The sequence below is a fragment of the Artemia sp. Qi Xiang Cuo genome, chromosome 6 (assembly GCF_049724085.1).
Source record: "Artemia sp. Qi Xiang Cuo chromosome 6, ASM4972408v1, whole genome shotgun sequence".
In the NCBI taxonomy this organism is placed as follows: Eukaryota; Metazoa; Arthropoda; class Branchiopoda; order Anostraca; family Artemiidae; genus Artemia; species Artemia sp. Qi Xiang Cuo.
The window spans coordinates 16,534,533-16,553,659 of record NC_142799.1 but is presented as its reverse complement, the minus strand read 5'-3'; the positions used below and the strand labels follow the sequence as shown (position 1 = coordinate 16,553,659).

Here is a 19,127-nt window from a genome sequence, read left to right as displayed (position 1 = left end):
TTTTGGGGGGAAAACCAAAAATACTCAGAATCGAAAATAAATGGGATCCGCCTCAAGGTCAAGGCTCAGAGGCCACTCTTTCCTCCATTTCTGTGGGCCGGGGAGGGGGGGATCAATTTTGGAGGGAAAATCAAAAATACTCATAATCTAAAATAACCGGGGATATGCCTCAAGGGGAAGGCTCAGAGGCCTCTTCTTCCCCCATTTCTGAGGGCAGGGAAGGGGGGGGTCAATTTCGGAGGGGAAACAAAAATGCTCAGAATCAAAAATAAACGGGATCTGCCTCAAGGGCAAGGCTCAGAGGCCTCTCCTTCCCCCATTTCTGAGGTCAGGGGAGGGGGGGTCAATTTTTGAAGGAAAACCAACAATACGCAGAATCGAAAATAAACGGGATCTGCCTCAAGGGCAAGGCTCAGAGGCCCCTCCTTCCCTCATTTCTGAGGGCAGGGGAGGGGGGTCAACTTTGGAGGGGAAACAAAAATGCTCAGAATCGAAGATAATTTCCATTCGTCTTAGTTTTTAACGATGCTCCTTATTTCTAGTTGAAAATGCTTATTTTTTAATATAATTGGGAATGAAAAGTCAAAGTCTAACATAAAGAACAAAGTATTTCGGAGGGGGGTAGCTAACTTCAAATACGGGATAATTTCCATTCGTCTTGGTTTTTAACGATGCTCCTTTTTTCTAGTTGAAAATGCTTATTTTTAATTTAATTGGGAATGAAAAGTCAAAGTCTAACATAAAGAAAAAGTTATTTCGGAGGGGGTAGCTAACTTCATATACGGGATACTTTCCATTCGTCTTAGTTTTTAACGACGCTCCTTATTTCTAGTTGAAAATGCTTATTTTTTAATTTAATTGGGAATGAAAAGTCAAAGTCTAACATAAAGAACAAGGTATTTCGGAGGGGGTAGCTAACTTCATATACGGGATAATTTCCATTTGTCTTAGTTTTTAACGATGCTCCTTATTTCTAGTTGAAAATGCTTATTTTTTAATTTAATTGGGAATGAAAAGTCAAAGTCTAACATAAAGAACAAGGTATTTCGCAGGGGGGTAGCTAACTTCATATACGGGATAATTTCCATTCGTCTTAGTTTTTAACGATGCTCCTTATTTCTAGTTGAAAATGATTATTTTTTAATTTAATTGGGAATGAAAAGTCAAATTCTAACATAAAGAACAAGGTATTTCGGAGGGGGGTAGCTAACTTAATATACGGGATAATTTCTATTCGTCTTAGTTTTTAACGATGCTCCTTATTTCTAGTTGAAAATGCTTATTTTTTAATGTAATTGGGAATGAAAAGTCAAAGTCTAACATAAAGAACAAGGTATTTTTGAGGGGGTAGCTAACTTCATATACGGGATAATTTCCATTCGTCTTAGTTTTTAACGATGCTCCTTATTTCTAGTTCAAAATGCTTATTTTTTAATTTAGTTGGGAATGAAAAAGTCAAAGTGCCAGAATAGTTGAAATCCACTAGCTCAGAAGTGGCGTCTCAGTCCACCAGCCAGAATGATTGAAATCCACTAGCTCAGAAGTGGGGTCTTAGTCCACCAGCCTGAATGGTTGAAATCTGTTAGCTCAGAATTGGGGTCCCAGTCCACCAGCCTGAATGGTGGAAACTCACTAGCTCAGAATTGGGATCCCAGTCCACCAGCCTGAATGGTGGAAATCCACTAGCTCAGTATAGGGGTTTCAGTCCACCAGCCTGAACGGTGGAAATTCACTAGCTCAGAATTGGGGTCTTAGTCCAGCAGCCTGAATGGTGGAGATTCACCAGCTCAGAATTGGGGTCTTAGTCCACCAGCCTGAATGTTTGAAATCCCCTAGCTCATAATTGGGGTTTTAGTCAGTGTTCAGATTGGAGCATTGGGGTCCAACTATCTGGGCTTTATTTGGCAAGGCCTGAATGCTAAGCAATGGACATGAGCTCGATTGGGACCCCATTGTGAAAATGGAAAACAAAAAACAAAAATATATTGTTGGTATGTGTGCAGAGCATGGCATGGTTACCGCTAGGGCAACAGTCTAACCGTTGACGGTTTTAGGTATCCATAAATAAGTTCTAAGGCGAGAGTGGCAGTTGGGACAAAGTTTTGGAGGTGCCCACCTCACCTGCCCAGAGTCTCAGGCAAGTGACCCTAAATTTGAAAAAGTGGAAATTGACTCAGATTTTCTAAACTGAGCTGAGAAAATGAATAGATACTATTGGGAAAGTGATTAGAGACGCTGGGCATTCGTGAACAAGTGCTAAATTGAGAGAGGAATTTGGGACAATATTCGGGGACGCCCAGCTGCCCATAATCTCGGACAAGTGACCCAAAATTTTAAAAAACACACAGAGACGACAGACACAAAGAGACGAATCACACACAGAGAGGACACACACACAGAGACGACACATAGAGACGACACCTGCACAGAGACGATACACACACAGAGTCAACACACACAGAGAGACGAGACACACACACAGAAATGACAAACACACATAGAGACGACACAACCAAAGAGACGTCACACATACACAGATACGAAACACACATAGAGACGACACACACATAGAGACAACACACATACAGAGCTAACATCCACACAGAGACGGCACACACACACAGACGACAAACTCAAAGTGACGATTTACACATAGAGACGACACACACACACAGAGACGACATCCACACAGAGACGACACAAATAGAGAGACGACACACACAGAGACGACACACTCAAAGTGACGACTTACACATAGAGACGAAACACACAGAGACGACACATATAGAGAGACAACACACACACAGAGACGACAAACACACAGAGACAACACAAACATAGATACTAAACACACAACGAGACGACATACGCACAGAGAGGACAAACACACAGAAACGACACACACACACACAGAGACGACAGACACATAGAGACAACAGAGACACAGAAATGACAGACACACAGATACGAAACACACACAGAGAAGGCACATGCACAGAGACGACAAACACACACAGAGTCCACTCACACACAGAGAGGACAAACACACAGAGACGACAGACACAAAGAGACAAATCACACACAGAGAGGACAAGCACACAGAAACGACACATAGAGACGACATATTCACAGAGACAATACGCACACACAGAGTCAACACACACTGAGAGACGAGACACACACACACAGAAATGACAAACACACATAGAGACGACACACACAGAGAGACGTCACACACACACAGATACGAAACACACATAGAGACGACACACACATAGAGACAACACACACACAGAGACACACATCCACTCAGAGATGACACACACACAGAGACGACACACTCAAAGTGACGACTTACACATAGAGACGACACACACACAGAGACGACAAATACACAGAAACGACAAACACACAAACAAAGAGACGACACACACATAGAGACAACACAGATACAGAGACGACACACACACAGAGACGACAACACCTATAGAGACGACACGCACAAAGAGGCGACAAACACACAGAGACAACACACACACAGATACGAAACACCCCCAGAGACTACACATGCACAGAGACGACACACACACACAGAGTCCACTCACACACAGAGAGGACAAACACACAGAGACGACAGACACAAAGAGACGAATCACACACAGAGAAGATAAACATACAGAAACAACACATAGAGACGACACATGCACAGAGACGATACACACACACAGAGTCAACACACACAGAGAGACGAGACACACACACAGAAATGACAAACACAAATAGAGATGACACACACAAAGAGACTTCACACACACACAGATACGAAACACACATAGAGACGACACACACATAGAGACAACACACACACACAGAGACAACATCCACACAGAGACGACACACACACAGAGACGACACACACAAAGACGACACACTCAAAGTGACGAATTACACATAGAGACGACACACACACAGAGACGACAAACACACAGAGACGACACACATAGAGAGACGACACGCACACAGAGACGACAAACACACAGAGACAACACACACACAGATACGAAACACACAAAGAGACGACACACGCATAGAGAGGACAAACACACAGAAACGACACACACACACAGAGAAGACACACACATAGAGACAACACAGACACAGGTGACTCTTGCCTAACTATCTTATAAGTTTTCCTCATCCTATTTATGAATTCTTGTTTCTAATCCTCCGAGTTATTGTAATATTGCCGGGACTCAATAATCTCATCTTACGGGATTCTAAAATCACGACCAAAAAGTAAATAAAATGGATTGTCTTTAGTTGTTTCTGAACGAGCAGTATTGATAACGTTAGTTAAATAAGGTTAGAATTGATCCCAATCGTTCCTGTTGTCTTTTGTATAAATGCTTAATGCGTTCAAAAATATTTTATGCCTATTTTCTATTTTACCATTAGCTTGTGGGTGATATGGAGATGTCACCATTTTCTCTATGTTAAGAAAATTCATTAAGTCTTTTGTTACTTTTGAAACGAAATTGCTTCCGTTGTCACTTAAAACCTTATTTGGAATGCCAAATTTTAAAAATAATTTCGCCAACGCCTTACTTGTGGCGTAAGTGCCTTGATTTTTTAATGCTTTTGCAAAAGTAAAACCAAAAAAATGATCTATAACTGAAAGAATACAATTACGGCCTCGCTTGGAAACAGGCAAGCTTCCGTTGGTTCCATATAAATCAAATGAGACAATATCGAAGGGGAATCTCGCTACCGGGACTCTTCCCATTCGAGGGTTGGGATAAGCTTGGGTTTTTTTCTTAAGTTACATGCTTCGCATGTACTTACAAATTCTTTAAGTTTTGTTATTCCCGACGGCATGTAAAAATATTGTTTTAATTTATGGAAAGTTTTCGTTACTCCTAAATGTCTGCCTATGTCTGAATGAAAATATTCAAATGCAGGTGTTATTAAGTTTTGGGGTAATACAGATATTATTGAGGTTCAGTTTCTATTTGCCTCGGCAGTCACGATTCTGCATAGTATTTCTTCATCAAGATCATAATAAAAATTATCTATCTCTTTTCTAAGAGTTTTGAATTTATCTGGTAACGCATCATCATTCAAAAAATAATTAATAAGCGCTGAACACATTTTGTCCTTTTTCGCTTTCTTTTTGTATTTTCTAAAGACAGGGGACAATAATTACGCTTATTTTCCTGTACTGTGTCTTTATCTTTGTTTTTCTTACATTTATGTTTACCTTTAGCATTGATAGCGTTAACTTCATTTTCCTCAGTTTCCGATGGAATATTTTCTGGGTATCTACTCAGAAAGTCACAAGCTGCATTTGTTTACCTTTTAAATATTCAAATTCGTAATCTAGGTCTTGTATTTTCATAATCCATCAGGCTAGAATTCCCGTGGGGTTTTTAAATGTGCGCAGGTACTGCAAGCTTTTATGGTCTGATCATAGTATAAATTTTCTACCAATTATATAGTTTCTAAATTTGTCCAAGTGATAGATTATAGATAATAATTCTAAGTTTGAGGCGGAATAACTACTTTCGCCTTTTGATAAGGTTCTACTCGAATAGCATATAACTTTTTCTAATTTTTTTTTTGTTTAGGCGTTACCTCTAGAGACTAAGGGTTTTCTACCGGTATTATTTGCGAAAGAATAGCGCCAATGCCCTTTGAACTAGCATCGGTTGTGACCAAAAATTTTCCGTTATCGAAATCAGGCAGCGATAATATTGGTTCAGAAGTGAGTGCCTTTTTGAGACGGTTTAGGGAGGTTTGAGCTCCCTGGGACCAGGTAATATTTTGGGAGTTCCCTTTAGTTAACACTGTGAGGGGTTTCGCAATTTGGGCATAATTTCGCCCGAATTTTCTAAAGTAGCCAGTAAGACCTAAAATTCTTCTTAATTCTTTCATAGTTCTATGGGGTTCGAGGTTTTCAACACATTTTATTTTATCTGGGTCTGGGGATATCTCTCCTTGTGTTACTACTACTCCTAAAAATTTAATTTTAGGTTGAAATAAATTTACTTTTTCAGGCCGGCATTTTAATTTACCCTGTCTGAATTTCTCGGACACCTAAGCTAATGTTGCTAAATGTTGTTCAGCGTTTTCTCCCACGCATATGACATTATCAACAAAATGAATGATATTCTTTAATCCTCTTAATAGATGTAACAAGGGTCTACGTAGCGCGCTTGAACTTGTTTTAAGTCCAAAAGGTACTCTTAAGTATTCGTATGAGCCACATTCAGCTGTTGAAAATGCAGTTTTATGGACATCTTTTTCGGCTATTTTCACTTGGTGGTAGCCTTGGGTAAGATCCAAAGAAGTAAAAATTTTGTTTTTGCTTGAAATAGAGTCAAGAATTTCATCTATTCTTGGTAGAGGAAATTTATCACTAACTACTTGTTTGTTAAGGGCTCTATAATCTACTACAAGTCTAAGGTCACCATTCTTCTTTGGTACCAAGATCACTGGTGCGCTATACGGACTTATACTGGGGCGTATAATTTCATTTTTTTCTAATTCATGAGTTTTATTTTTTAATCATTCTTTGTGCTTATACGGCACACGATATGGCTGTTTCGCTACAGGATTACCAGTTGTTAAAATTGAATGTTCATAAAATGGTATCAGTCCGATGTCATCTTCAGATGCGGAAAATACATCTTTAAAATTCCATAATAATTCCCATTATTTTTCCTTAAGGTCTAAGTCCTTAATATGATCCATACTAAATTTGTTTAAGAATTGCGATTTAGTTAGAGGGTATTTGTTAATTGAGGTTTTAATTCCATTTACTAGGTTTCTTTTGGAATTCTCCCATCTATTTAAATCATTCTCCGATAAAACTTGGATTTGAACTAAACACGTCCCCCTTTTTATTATAATTGTATCATTTTCATGGTTATTAGTTACCCAAACAAAACTTTCTCCTTTGTCGTAAGCTATAATATGTTCTTCGCATAACAGATTTTCAGGAATTTCATTTGACGGGGTCACAAACCATATTTCAGATTCACTATCCACTTGTTCAATCATTTGTGATATTTGAATTCTTTGCATTGTTTTGGGAGGGATCTTTGTTTTCCGTATCACGAATACATAATATTTTTCTTTATTTTCATTGTCTATTAGATTCATACTGGCGCTATGCTGCGTCATTAAGGCATATTGTGGCGTCACGTTGGGTTTTACTATGTTTTTCCATAATTTCGCTATTTTCTTGATTTCGTTTGACCTATACTGTCGCATATCTCCTATTTTTATCGTTGCAGATTCAATACACTTATTATATAAATTTACTTCATTTCTGCAATGTTTCTCAGAATAATTAAAAAAATTTCTGGTTATGCCGTGTTCTCCTTGCGAGACATGAGGTTCAAAAGATTGTGACATTATACCGCTAGAAATTTTATTTACTGTTATATTCTCTTCGTAACCTCTGTTACAGTTTCTTAATGTAGAAATTCCTTCCCCTACCTTAGCCGGGTAGACAAGCCTTTCATTCGCTACGTCTAATAATACTCTATTAGACCTTAAAAAGTTTGAGCCGATAATGGCTTCATACGGAAAGCTATCTTATATTATTAAATCTGTCGGAAAAATTCTATTATCCCTTTTTACGTCTAAGCGATTTGAACCTCTTGCATCCAATTTATGCCCTGTCACGCTAGTTAAATTGGGATTATTAAAATTTCTTTGTCACCTAATATGCGGAGGCAACATATTAAATACAAATGAGTTTATGATGTTCGCAGTAGCACCAGAGTCAATTAAAGCCTTAAAGTAAATATTTGCCACACAAAAATCATTAAATATAGGTAACTTATTATTACTATCACAACAAGACGGTACTACTATCGGTTTGGACCTATAAAACATTCTAGGCACCCTCTGGATCTAATTTATATTTCTGAGGGGCCTGACGCGTTTCCCCAGGGATTTATTTCATACGTCGGTGTCTGCAGTAGAGACTCATACATGTGAGATTCTTTAGGCATATCTAATTGATTTACATTTGTTTGTCGATTTTGCCAGGTATTATTACGATAGTTTGGATTTCTTGCGTCAGTGCCGGCTGGCGCTGACTGCCAATGCCGTCGCCTTGAAAAATTTTCATTTCCCGTTGGCCAATTAAATATTTGCCGTCGGCTTGAAAAATTTTCATTTCCCGCCGGCAAATTTTCGGGATTTCTATATACCATTCTCGCATTATATTGGCTTTGGCGAGTATTTGGGTTTTCAAATCCGTAATTAATTTGCATATTGGGGGGAGGATTGTACAAATTTGGTTGGTACGCGTTGTAAGGTACTGATTGCCGCAATATTCCATGGCTATAGCCTAGTGCACTACTGGCGCTAAAATTTGTTCTTCCGAACAAATAGTTGCCATAATTTTGCGAACTACCGACAGCAATTCTTGGTGTGCGATTGGGGACATAACGGCACTCCCTCGCGATGTACCCAGGTCGATTACAAATATAGTATCTTATTATTGTAATGTTGTTTTTTCAATTAGCTTGTTTGGCGGGCTTAAAACCTACTGTTTTCTGTCCAGCGAGTTTGTGCGTCTTATTACTGTGTGAGACTGTGGAGTTGTCCACTGGAATTTTATCGGGAGACACCTGATCGCCCTTGAAAGTCAGGCTCGCGTTTGAATCGCCTAGGCTATTTATTTTTGCTTTACTGGGATTAGCCACCCTCGTATCAACGTCAATCAATCTATCTACCTCTTGAACTGCAAGATCCAACGTCTGTATATTTTTGGATATTACCATTCTATATAGTTTTGGGGGAAGCCCTTGCAAAAAGGTATTTAGTATGACTTTTCCATACAGTTCTTCTGAACCTTTTCCGTATTTCGCCTCTACTGAAATGCGTATATTATCAAGATATTCTCTTATGTTTTGTGAATGGTCAGAGCATACCATTTCGTGTTTTAATTTATTTGTGGAACTGGTTTCGATAAATCTATCTTTAAATGCCGTTAATAATTTGTCCACTGTATTTATTGGCAAGCTGGCGTCATCACCAATAGTATTTTCAATTTGATTTAGAAAGGTTAAGGCCTGGCCTTTTAATCTTAATAGAAGTATGTCGACTAACATTTCTAGCTCTGTTTTTGTTAATTCTACGAACTGGGCCAATTGTATATTAAATTCGTCGATATCTGATTGTCCATTGTACTGCGGAATTGATTTTGCTATTTCTATATTTTTCACGACCATCTGACATTTTTTCTGACATTTTCTGACTTTTTTTTTGCGTTTGAATAACTCAAAATATATTTATTTTTCACTTAAATTATTTTGGGGGAGGCTATTATCTCCCATGAGATATTTTAAATGGTTTTCCTGTAATAGCTTAGCGGTTATAGGCCTAATCACTTTTTTATATATGTCTGTATCTCTCCAATGATTAAATTTAAATTACAAAGTTTACAGCCTAATTAGTCCGCATGATTTTCTCCAATTTCAGACTGCGCCATATGTAGCGATAAACTTTTATGGCTATACTAATATTGGTCATAAGATTGGCTACGTCGAATTAATACTATACTTTTTAAGGCTGTGAACTCACACCTTATAAGTTATCCGATAGAGCCACTTATAGCGCTAAGGACTGTGCCATATGTAATATTCTGATTTAAAGTGGTGTACCGATCGCTCCAGTTCTTCCGGGGTGATTTTTCTTTAGCTACTTAATAGACTAGGCAAGCTATAAAAATAATGATAAAATTAAGTTTATGATCACGCCACAGCAATGGGGAGTGAAGTAAACTTATGACCTCGCCACCCTCAATTCTTGAGAGAAAATAAAATGTGTAACTATATAAATGTAACCTCTTTTCCTTGAGCTATCTGGAAATCAATTACCTCTAATGTTATGTAAAAATCAGATCCCTGGGAACGTACCATGGAGACATACGAACTAATTACCTGTCGTGCGAATAGATATAGACATATAAAATAAACACAAGTAGAAAAGCAATAGTTTTATTATGACTTACATATTTAGATGTACAGCAGTGGTTCACTTCAACTGGCAACATTAATGACTGAATTGCAATGCCTGAACGCCGAAATAATTCTGATCTACTAATCCTCATCTACGAATGCCTGAATCTGATTTACGAATCCCGCAAAAAAGGCACCTTTACAGCACTATAAAACATGGTTTTTGTCCTGCGCTCTAAGAGCTGACTCAAATTTGGCCAAAGTCCTGTGGAGGGGGCCGCTATTCTGTAATTATGTTCGCAAACTGACTAAATTATGCTAAATATTTATCCAATAATTTTGTTTTAAATATTTCGATGATTTCAACGTTCACACTCTCTTATAACTTAGACTTCCTGCGAAACTGTTTTTAGTAGTTTTTGTATTACCAATCTTCTCGGCGAAATTCAAAACCATCTCCCGTGATTAGCGCCGAGTTTTGGCTGGAACTAAAAGGCAGTTTTTCTTTAGGCTGATTAAGAATTCAGACTCTTGGAAACAGTATTTGAACTCAATTCGGGGACGTTTAATTTATGTCGGAATTATCTTTAGAAAAAAGGAATTATATTTTTTGTATTTAAATATATCACATTTTCCTTACGGTACAAATCAAAGTCTTTACGTGAACAATATGTGCAAATTTCGTAAGTTACAAACCTTTCCCCAGGGACTATGGAGGATTATGTCATCACCTAAAGCGGAGTTATATGACTTTTCAACTATGCTGAACTAAATGAATGCTGGTCAGACGTCTTTGGGTAAAAATGGGCGAGGGAGGGGGACTAGAGGCCGGCCATTTCAAAAGGTTACTGGAAATTTTGATTTTCGTTCGATTGCGTTCTCTCCTAATCGTCTAGGATCAGTGGTTCTTTAACATCACCCCTGGAAAATAAAGAAATAATATACATTCGTGATCTTTCTTCTGCCAAAACACAAAATTCCACATCCTCGTAAATAGGAGCTTGAAACCTTCCCAGCAGGGTTCTCTGATATGCTGAATCTGATGCTGTTGTTTTTCAAGTTCACTTGACTTTTTGGGGGTGTTTTTTCACTTTTTTGAAAGTCAGGCAAATTTTCTCAGGCTCAAAAATAAAAGTTCAAATAGGGATAAGTCTTTTTCTTAGACAGCGAAAAACAGATACAAAAGTTCTGGATATTTCGACCACATATACAGTAACGATCATCAGTAGAGACAGTAGAAATACTAAATTAAAACAAATAAATCAACGATATATATAAATGCACAAAACAAAACAGTTATTTCCAAGTCACACATAGTTTCCAGTTCATTGGCTAAGACGGGTTTATTCATAGTCTTGGGTTCTTTAATATTGCCTAAATGCAAAGTTGATTTTTTTAATGAAGGTGGCACAAATAATGATTTTATTTTATTTTTTATTTTTTTAGACAAGTGCATTGTGTAGCTGGTCTGATAGACTAACTTCAGATTTCACATCACAGCTTAAAACTCTCATTACTAAAGACAGAAATGGCCGCATTTCTGGAATTTCTAATGCGATTTTTTGTTTCTGTATTTTGAGATGCTAAATCTTTTATAATTGTTTATTACCGGCTATTGATATAATTGCTGGCGAGGCCAATTAGTTACCCTATGAATTAGTATGTTCTTTTAATAATGGCTTTTCTGTTATGAAAATAATATTTATTCAAGAAAATTGCAAGTACATACGAATTGCTATCGAAATTAGGGCTATAAAAATACTAGCAAAAGTCTAACAGTTTAAGTGTATTATTTCTGTAGGCTACGTGACAACTTTTGGGTGTTTTTTTTTAAGTAAGGCGCTAGTTATGCATAATTTTACAAAGATAGGGAAATATTAGCTGTCAGTAAAATTTTGGTAATCTGATAAATATATGTTTAATAGGCTGACGATGGATAGCTTATATCCGTTTTAAGTGTCAATTTTATTTTTTATTTACTTCAGAAAACTATTTTTTTTAAATTCATTAAACAAACTATGGAATTAACAAGCAATGGGGTGCAAAAGATGTTCACCCTGAAAAGTGATGCGGTGACTTTCCGATTACAGCGGCTGAGACCCATTTTCATGTTTCAAACTGGTTCTAATAGTGCTGATTCAGTTCGCAATGCACTAAATATACTTACTTATTTAGGTCCCGGCCATCTTGGTGGGACCCTGGGACGCAAGGGCTTGTTGCTCCCCCCTGTCTTTTTAAGTGAGGGATAAGTGGGCTGCCTTAGAGTTGAAGAATTTCTCTGTTCATCGATATCCTTGCATGCCTAGGGACGAAAGGCATGAAAAAACCCTTCAAGTGTAATTTTCAAAAGATGGTTCGACTCCATTCTCTTGACGAAGCTGAGCACTAGCTGCTGTTACCTTAAACATATCAGTACGGAAGAGGGGTTTTCGAAAATATTTACTCCCAAAACGAAAGACGAGAACAAATAACAAGAAAGTTGTACAGGTTAAAGCAATCCCAAAGGCAGAACATTTTGTCAGGCTATGAATCTTTCTAATTAATATTAATTAAAAAGCCACAAAATAAGTTTTTCAAAAAAAAGTCAAGAACTCCATTAAACCAAAAATGAACAAAAATAGTATCAAATAATCTACCAAGCATACAACTACCACAAATCAGTATCAAATAAATGAATATATACAAATCAGTATAAATAAATGAAACCCATAACAAACAGAAATTAAAACCCAAAACGAGCAGAAAATTAATGTGCTTAAGGTTCTAAACCCATATGCTTTCATATGGCCAGAATATAATTTGTACTTAACTGAAAAAATTCAAATGAATATACTGAAAAAACGTGCATTGTCAGTTTAATATACATATGCTGATATTTATTCCTTAAAATCTTAATTAATTTTGGATTTCCTAAAGTTATAATAATGAAAACATTCAAAATAATTTTTTATGCCCAGGGCATAACTTACAACCTTAGCCCTGAGGGCTGTGGTGGTGGGAGGGGGGGGTCGTCATACTCAAAGACATAATTTTCAGACCTTTCAAGTACGTCCAACAAAATGGCTATATCAAAATGTTGATTGGAAGTATTTGGGGAAATGATGGGCGTGGGGGCCATCCGCCTCCGATCACTTTTGAATATTAATAAGGGCACTAGACTTCTCAATTCCCCATTGAATGAGTCTTTTTTGAAGTTTTTACAACCACGAGTTCTATGAAACCCTTGTGCGTCTTCAGGGCATGCTTCCAATCTTTGCCCTGGGGACTGGAAGGGAGGGAGGGGGGGGGGGGGGGGGGTTGTCATCCTCAAATACATAATTTCTGGACCTTTCAACTACGTTGAACAAAATGGCTATCTCAAAACTTTCATTGAATGTATTCGGGGAAATGGTGGGCGTGAGAGAGGGGTTAGTCGCACTCCAATCACTTTCGACTATTCAAAAGGGCACTAGCCTTTTCAGTTTCTGATCGAATGAGTTCTTTTTAAGGTTTCTACGACACCACATTCTGTATAAACTTATATGCCCCCTGGGCATAGCTTATAAACCTTGCCCTGAGGGTTGTGGGGGGTTGTCATTCTCCAAAACCTAATTTCCAGAACTTCCATCTACGTTGAACAAATGGCTGTCTCAAATTTTTTATTGGATGTGTGCGGGGAAATGGTGGGCGTGAAGGGGGGTTAGTTACCGTACAATCACTTTTGACTATTAAATGGGCAATAGCCCTTTCAAATTCCAATCGAATTAGCCCTTTTTGAAGTTCCTACAACAACGCTTTCTACAAGAAGATTATATGCCCCAGGGTATAACTTACAACCCTTGCCCTGAGGGGTTTGGGGAGGATGTCATCCTCAAAGACATAATTTCCAGAACATCCAACCAGGGGTGTCCCAAGGGGGGAGGGGCTGGCTCCCCAACTTTGTTGGAATACGGTAAAATTTTCGCCGAAGGCGAAAATTTTGGCAGAAATTTTGCAAAATCAGGCGAAATTTAGCAAAATTCATGATTTCTGCAGAAAGTTTGACATAAATCAGGTAGCAATTCGGTGAAATTTTGTAAAATCGGCCGAAATTTAGGAAAGTTCTTGATTTCTGCAGAAAATTCGGCATAAATCAGGTAGCAATTCGGTAAATTTACGAAGATTGCCCCCCCCCCCAATGAAATGAAGCTCAGGACGCCCCTGCTTCCAACTACGTTGAACAAAATGGCTATCTCAAAGTTTTGATTGGACATGTTTGGAGAAATGGTGGGAGACAGAGGGGGGTTAGTCGCCCTCCAATCACTTTCGACCATTAAAAAGGACGCTAGCCCTTTCAATTTACAATCGAATGAGCCCTTTTTGAAGTTTCTCTAGCAACGATTTCTATAAAAAAAAACTTATATGCCCCCAGGGCATAGCTTACAATTCTTGCCCTGAGGGCTAAGGGGAGGTTGTCATCCTCAAAGACATAGTTTCCAGAACTTTCAACTACGTTAAAAAAAAATGGCTATCTCAAAATTTGTTTGGATGTATTTTTGGAAATGGTGGGAATGAGAGGGGGGTAAGTAACCCTTCAATTACTTTCTACTATTAAAAAGGATATTAGCCCTTACAAATTCCAATTGAATGAACCCTTTTTGAAGTTACTGCAATAACCCTTTCTGTAAAAGCCTTATATGCCCCCCAGGGCATAACAAACAGCTGTGGGGGGAGTGTCCTCTTCAAAGATATAATTTCCAGATCTTTCAACTGCGTTGAACAAAATGGCAATAGAACAATAATTAAATAATAATAATTAAAATAATTAAATTAAAATAATTAAATAACTTGAAAAAATAGATGAAAATAATAAAAAATATAATATTAATTAATTAATAAATTGAAAATAATTTGAAAAGTAAATTATTCTTTTTTAATTCGGCCTTTAAATTTCATGGAAAAAAGGGGGGAGAAGCGCTTATTAATATTTTGTCCCGGGCGCAAGGAAGGCCAGAACAACCACTGATTACAAAGCTGTTATACTTCTACATTATTACAAAACTGTCTGATCTTATACTTCAACTATGATTGTTTTAAGCCTTTCCCTTTTCTTTTGAGATTCACACTAAAAAAAATAAATAAAACAAAAAAATCTATTTCTAGTGATTTTTGACGAGGAAATCTGTCTCACTCCAGCATGTGTATCTACAGCAGCAGCAATTTTGACCTCGATAGATTACTCCGCTGATCCCTGTGATGATTTCTATCAATACTCATGCGGAGGATGGCTTAACAATAACCCGGTTCCTGATGGGAAGCCTACCTGGGGAACCTTCGATAAGCTTTGGCAAGACAATCAGCTAATTATGAAAGCTATTTTGGAAGGTGAGGAAAAATAAAGTGTCGAGGACATAAAAATACAAATATTCTTGCCTCTTTGACCCATCTTGAGTCTATGAATACCTGACAACTGTTCCTTTCTAACATTTGCCTTGCCTTTGGTTCGATTTTATTAGGTATTTAGGACAGTATCACATTTTGCCAGTGTTACCACGCTAAATCGTTAAAGAATGAGTAAAACTAGCTAGCTAAATTTGACAGCACCTTTTCTGTAAATTTCAAACATTAAAAGTTTACTTATTCCAAAAGGCAAGTACACCTTCATAAGCTATTTGAACCATATGTTTCTAGTTTGTTTTCTGCTGATTTTTTATCCAGGTTCTTTTTATTATTATTTTTATTTTTTTTTTGCTCCCGCCATTACCATAAACAGCATAACTGCAGACGGAGACATTTTTATTTAAAACCGACCTTTCGATTGTTTCTAATTTATTAAGATATATATGATCGTGCATATTTCCACTTCACCGATCCAAATAATCTGATTCAAGTTTCACTGTCCTTGGTACTTTTCGTTTTGAACTTTATCTCAAGCTTTGACCAAAGAGAAAAATAGAGATTACTTTCTTATATTTTTGTCTTAAAAATAGTTAATTAATTCAATTGATTTATTTTGATGGCATATTTTTGCAAGGTGATCAAATTATTCTGTATTTCTCGAGAAAAGATAATCCCTCCTTTTAAAAAGAAGATAATTCATAATTTGGATTAACCAATTAAAAACATCTAGACTGACAAGTAAATGCAATTTCAGGAGAGACAAATAGTATTGTCTTTTTAAAATTTTATTGGTTCTTTATGAAAAATGTTAAGCCAGCATAAAGAATGAACAGTTTTTGAGTTCCAACATTTTTTGCAAGTAAATTCTCTACTTCTGTGTGGAAAGAAAACTTGGACCAGACCCCCCCCCCCGGGGGTCTGGCCGCTCTGTCTCTCTTGGGCCTTTACAATATCTAATTGATGGTTGAATTTATAGCGCTCAGCACATTTTATGACAAAGTAAGTTTCAATCTGTATTTGCCGTCTTGCTTTCATTTTTGAAGTCGAGCTTCGGACGTTGATTTTCAAAATGCAATTAAATTTTTTAACCAACTAAATATTTTGTGAGGTATTTTCTTACAAATTTAATTATCTGTGTTGTTTTTGTATGTTTGTGTTTTCAAAATAATAATTGTATAAATTAGTGTAATAATTTTGCTTTACGTCTCAAACACCGAAATAATAAGAAGAACTTCAGGAAATTTATCACTCGAAGATTCGGAGTGCTAGAAACACCTGATTCATCTAGTCGTTGTTTATGATTTTTCTTTTATTGACAAAAACTCGTTCAAACTATATTTTGTTCTCAGTGAAGTGCCAATGTTACTCTACTCTAGTGTTTTGAGGAGGTGGCAGCAACAGAGTTATTATACAATAATTTATATATAATTTATCTAGTATATGGTAGGAATTGCCGTCAAAGGAAAACTTCTCAGAGGACTAGTCTTGATCAGAATGTTGGTGGTAGGAACAATCGGCTGGGAATAATCGCGGCATGAGTTTCCATTGGGACTTGTTTCGTATTAAATAGCCTAAAATGGTGACTTATTATGATGTGATGTTACAATCATCTTACTATTTCTGACTAACATTGTTTTGAGATGATCATTTCTGGCGAAAGATAAAGATATACATTCACGTCAGATGATCAATATTTTTAACGAAAATACAAAGTTCCGTATCCAAGTGTTCATGATAGTGAACGGTAAGGAAAGAGCGACCATTGTCGATACCGAGCTCTTAGCCATCCATACTCGAAGAAATTAATTTGCAACAAATAAACAACAAACAATTTAATTATTATATTGATTCTAAATATGTGAAGCTTATTTAGTCTAAGGCTACGTATCGAACGCTATAGTAAAACAAAGTTTCAAAAGAGTGGGAGGAAAAACTAAAAAAGAATTGGAATCTCGGTGAGAACCACATAAGTGGGTTTAAACAGTCTAAGAACCCGACAAGGGACCCATCAATATAGAAAAAAATTTCTTATTTTTCTTGAGAAATAATCCTATGAGAACGTTTTCGTGTGTTATTATTTCTAATTGTTTTTCCAAGGTAGATTATATCGAGTAGTCGTAGAGCTAATCTGTATACTGTTGGCTCTATGAATAAGTATTATGATCTATTACTTTCCCCATTTTTAGACAGTTATAATGCCAGTGACATATCTATTGGTGACGCAGAACAGAAAGCAAAGATCTACTATCATTCTTGCATAGACTTAAATGAGAAAATTGAAAAGCTGGGAGCTAAGCCATTGTTGGATCTAATAAATGAATTTGGAGGCTGGAATATTACTGGAAACTTCAGTGTAAACAGCTGGAATCTTCAGCTGGTTTTAGAAAAACTTCATAACGAATATAGTATGGGTGGACTTTTTACCTGGACTGTCTCTGAAGATGATAGGAATTCTTCAGTATACGTTATTCAGGTAAATTTCTATTGTTTTTCGGAAGAATATTGACTATTCAAAATGCTAGTTTTCTTTTTCTTACAACAAAGTCTATTGAACACATTGTTAGCAATAGATTTAGGATAAAAAAAGTGGTTAAATTCTGTACCATGGCCAATTCGCCATTCCTTAGCATTAATTTCTGCTTTAAGGCTTCTGTTCCGTTTGGAAACTTTTGATAAGTTATTTCTTGTAGCTCGTTGGAATCAAATTTTAAACACAAGAAAAATATTTTACTGTCATTGGATAGCTGAGGTTCGGCTTTATCGATCTACCGAACTGTATTTTTGATTTTTGTTTTGCATTCTAAGTAGATTAAAATATATTGAAAGCAGCTGAAAACCACCGAAGAAAGGAAAGATTTCCTTTTTTAGGAAGTTTAGGCTGTTATCTGAGATAGAATCTAAATGGTATTATAATTCTAATTCGGTGAATGGATATATTTGGAATTAATAAGTCAAATGATAGAAGTATCTTGTCAATTAGGCACAATTTAGAGCATTAGGTTTTTCGCAAAGTCGCATGTTTCAGAAGGATAATTAATTTTAGAACTTATATTATACTGAGGTTTCTTAAAGATAATTGTCAATTTCTAAAACTTCCTATGTCAACCTTAAACGAAAGCTTTTTTGAAAGGTTTATTGACATACAAAGAGAGTGAGAGTAATATTGTTGTTTCATGCTCAAATTATGACGCTTTTCTTCTCTGTAAACCTTTGGGATTTCAAACAGTTCGTGGTAACGAACTGTAAGTAAGGAGCGACCCGACTCAATAGTAACCGAAACTCTAAAAAAGGGATTTTGATATCAAGAGATACTTCAAAAGAATCGGATTATTATGCTGATTCCAATTATGTAAAATTAACTGTATTCTTACCCATCAAAAGTTACGAGCCTCAGAATATCTAAGAACCATACTGTAGATGTTTCAAGCTCCTATCTATAAAAATGTGGAATTTTGTATTTTTTGCCAGAAGAACGATCACCGATGCGTCTTTATTTGTTTTCTTCCCAGGGCTGATCGTATCGACCCTTTAACTTATTTTAACCTATTTAACCTTTAACTATTTTCAACAAAATGACTATCTCAAAATTCTGCTGGGTGCGTTTGAGAAAAAGAGTACGCGGTAAGGAGGCTAGTTGCCCTATGATCACTTTTGACTCTTAAAACGGGCATTAGAACTCCCGATTTCCGGTCGAATGTGCTCCTTTCAAAGTTTATGCGACCACCTTTTCCATGGGAAATGTCTCTGGGAAAAAATTAAATGAATAATGATACAATATTGAAGCCTTATGGC

At 36.8% G+C, this 19,127-nt stretch overlaps 1 protein-coding gene across 1 annotated transcript in view; it reads left to right on the top strand.

The window, feature by feature from the left end:
* The window catches only part of Nep3 (M13 family metallopeptidase neprilysin 3), a 189,635-nt gene that overhangs the window by 83,242 nt on the left and 87,266 nt on the right, over window positions 1-19,127 (top strand). The window contains exons 4-5 of the mRNA XM_089090512.1: window positions 15,099-15,320; window positions 17,522-17,808. Coding sequence (XP_088946638.1) covers window positions 15,099-15,320; window positions 17,522-17,808 — 509 coding nt within the window. The remainder of the gene's footprint in view (window positions 1-15,098; window positions 15,321-17,521; window positions 17,809-19,127) is intronic.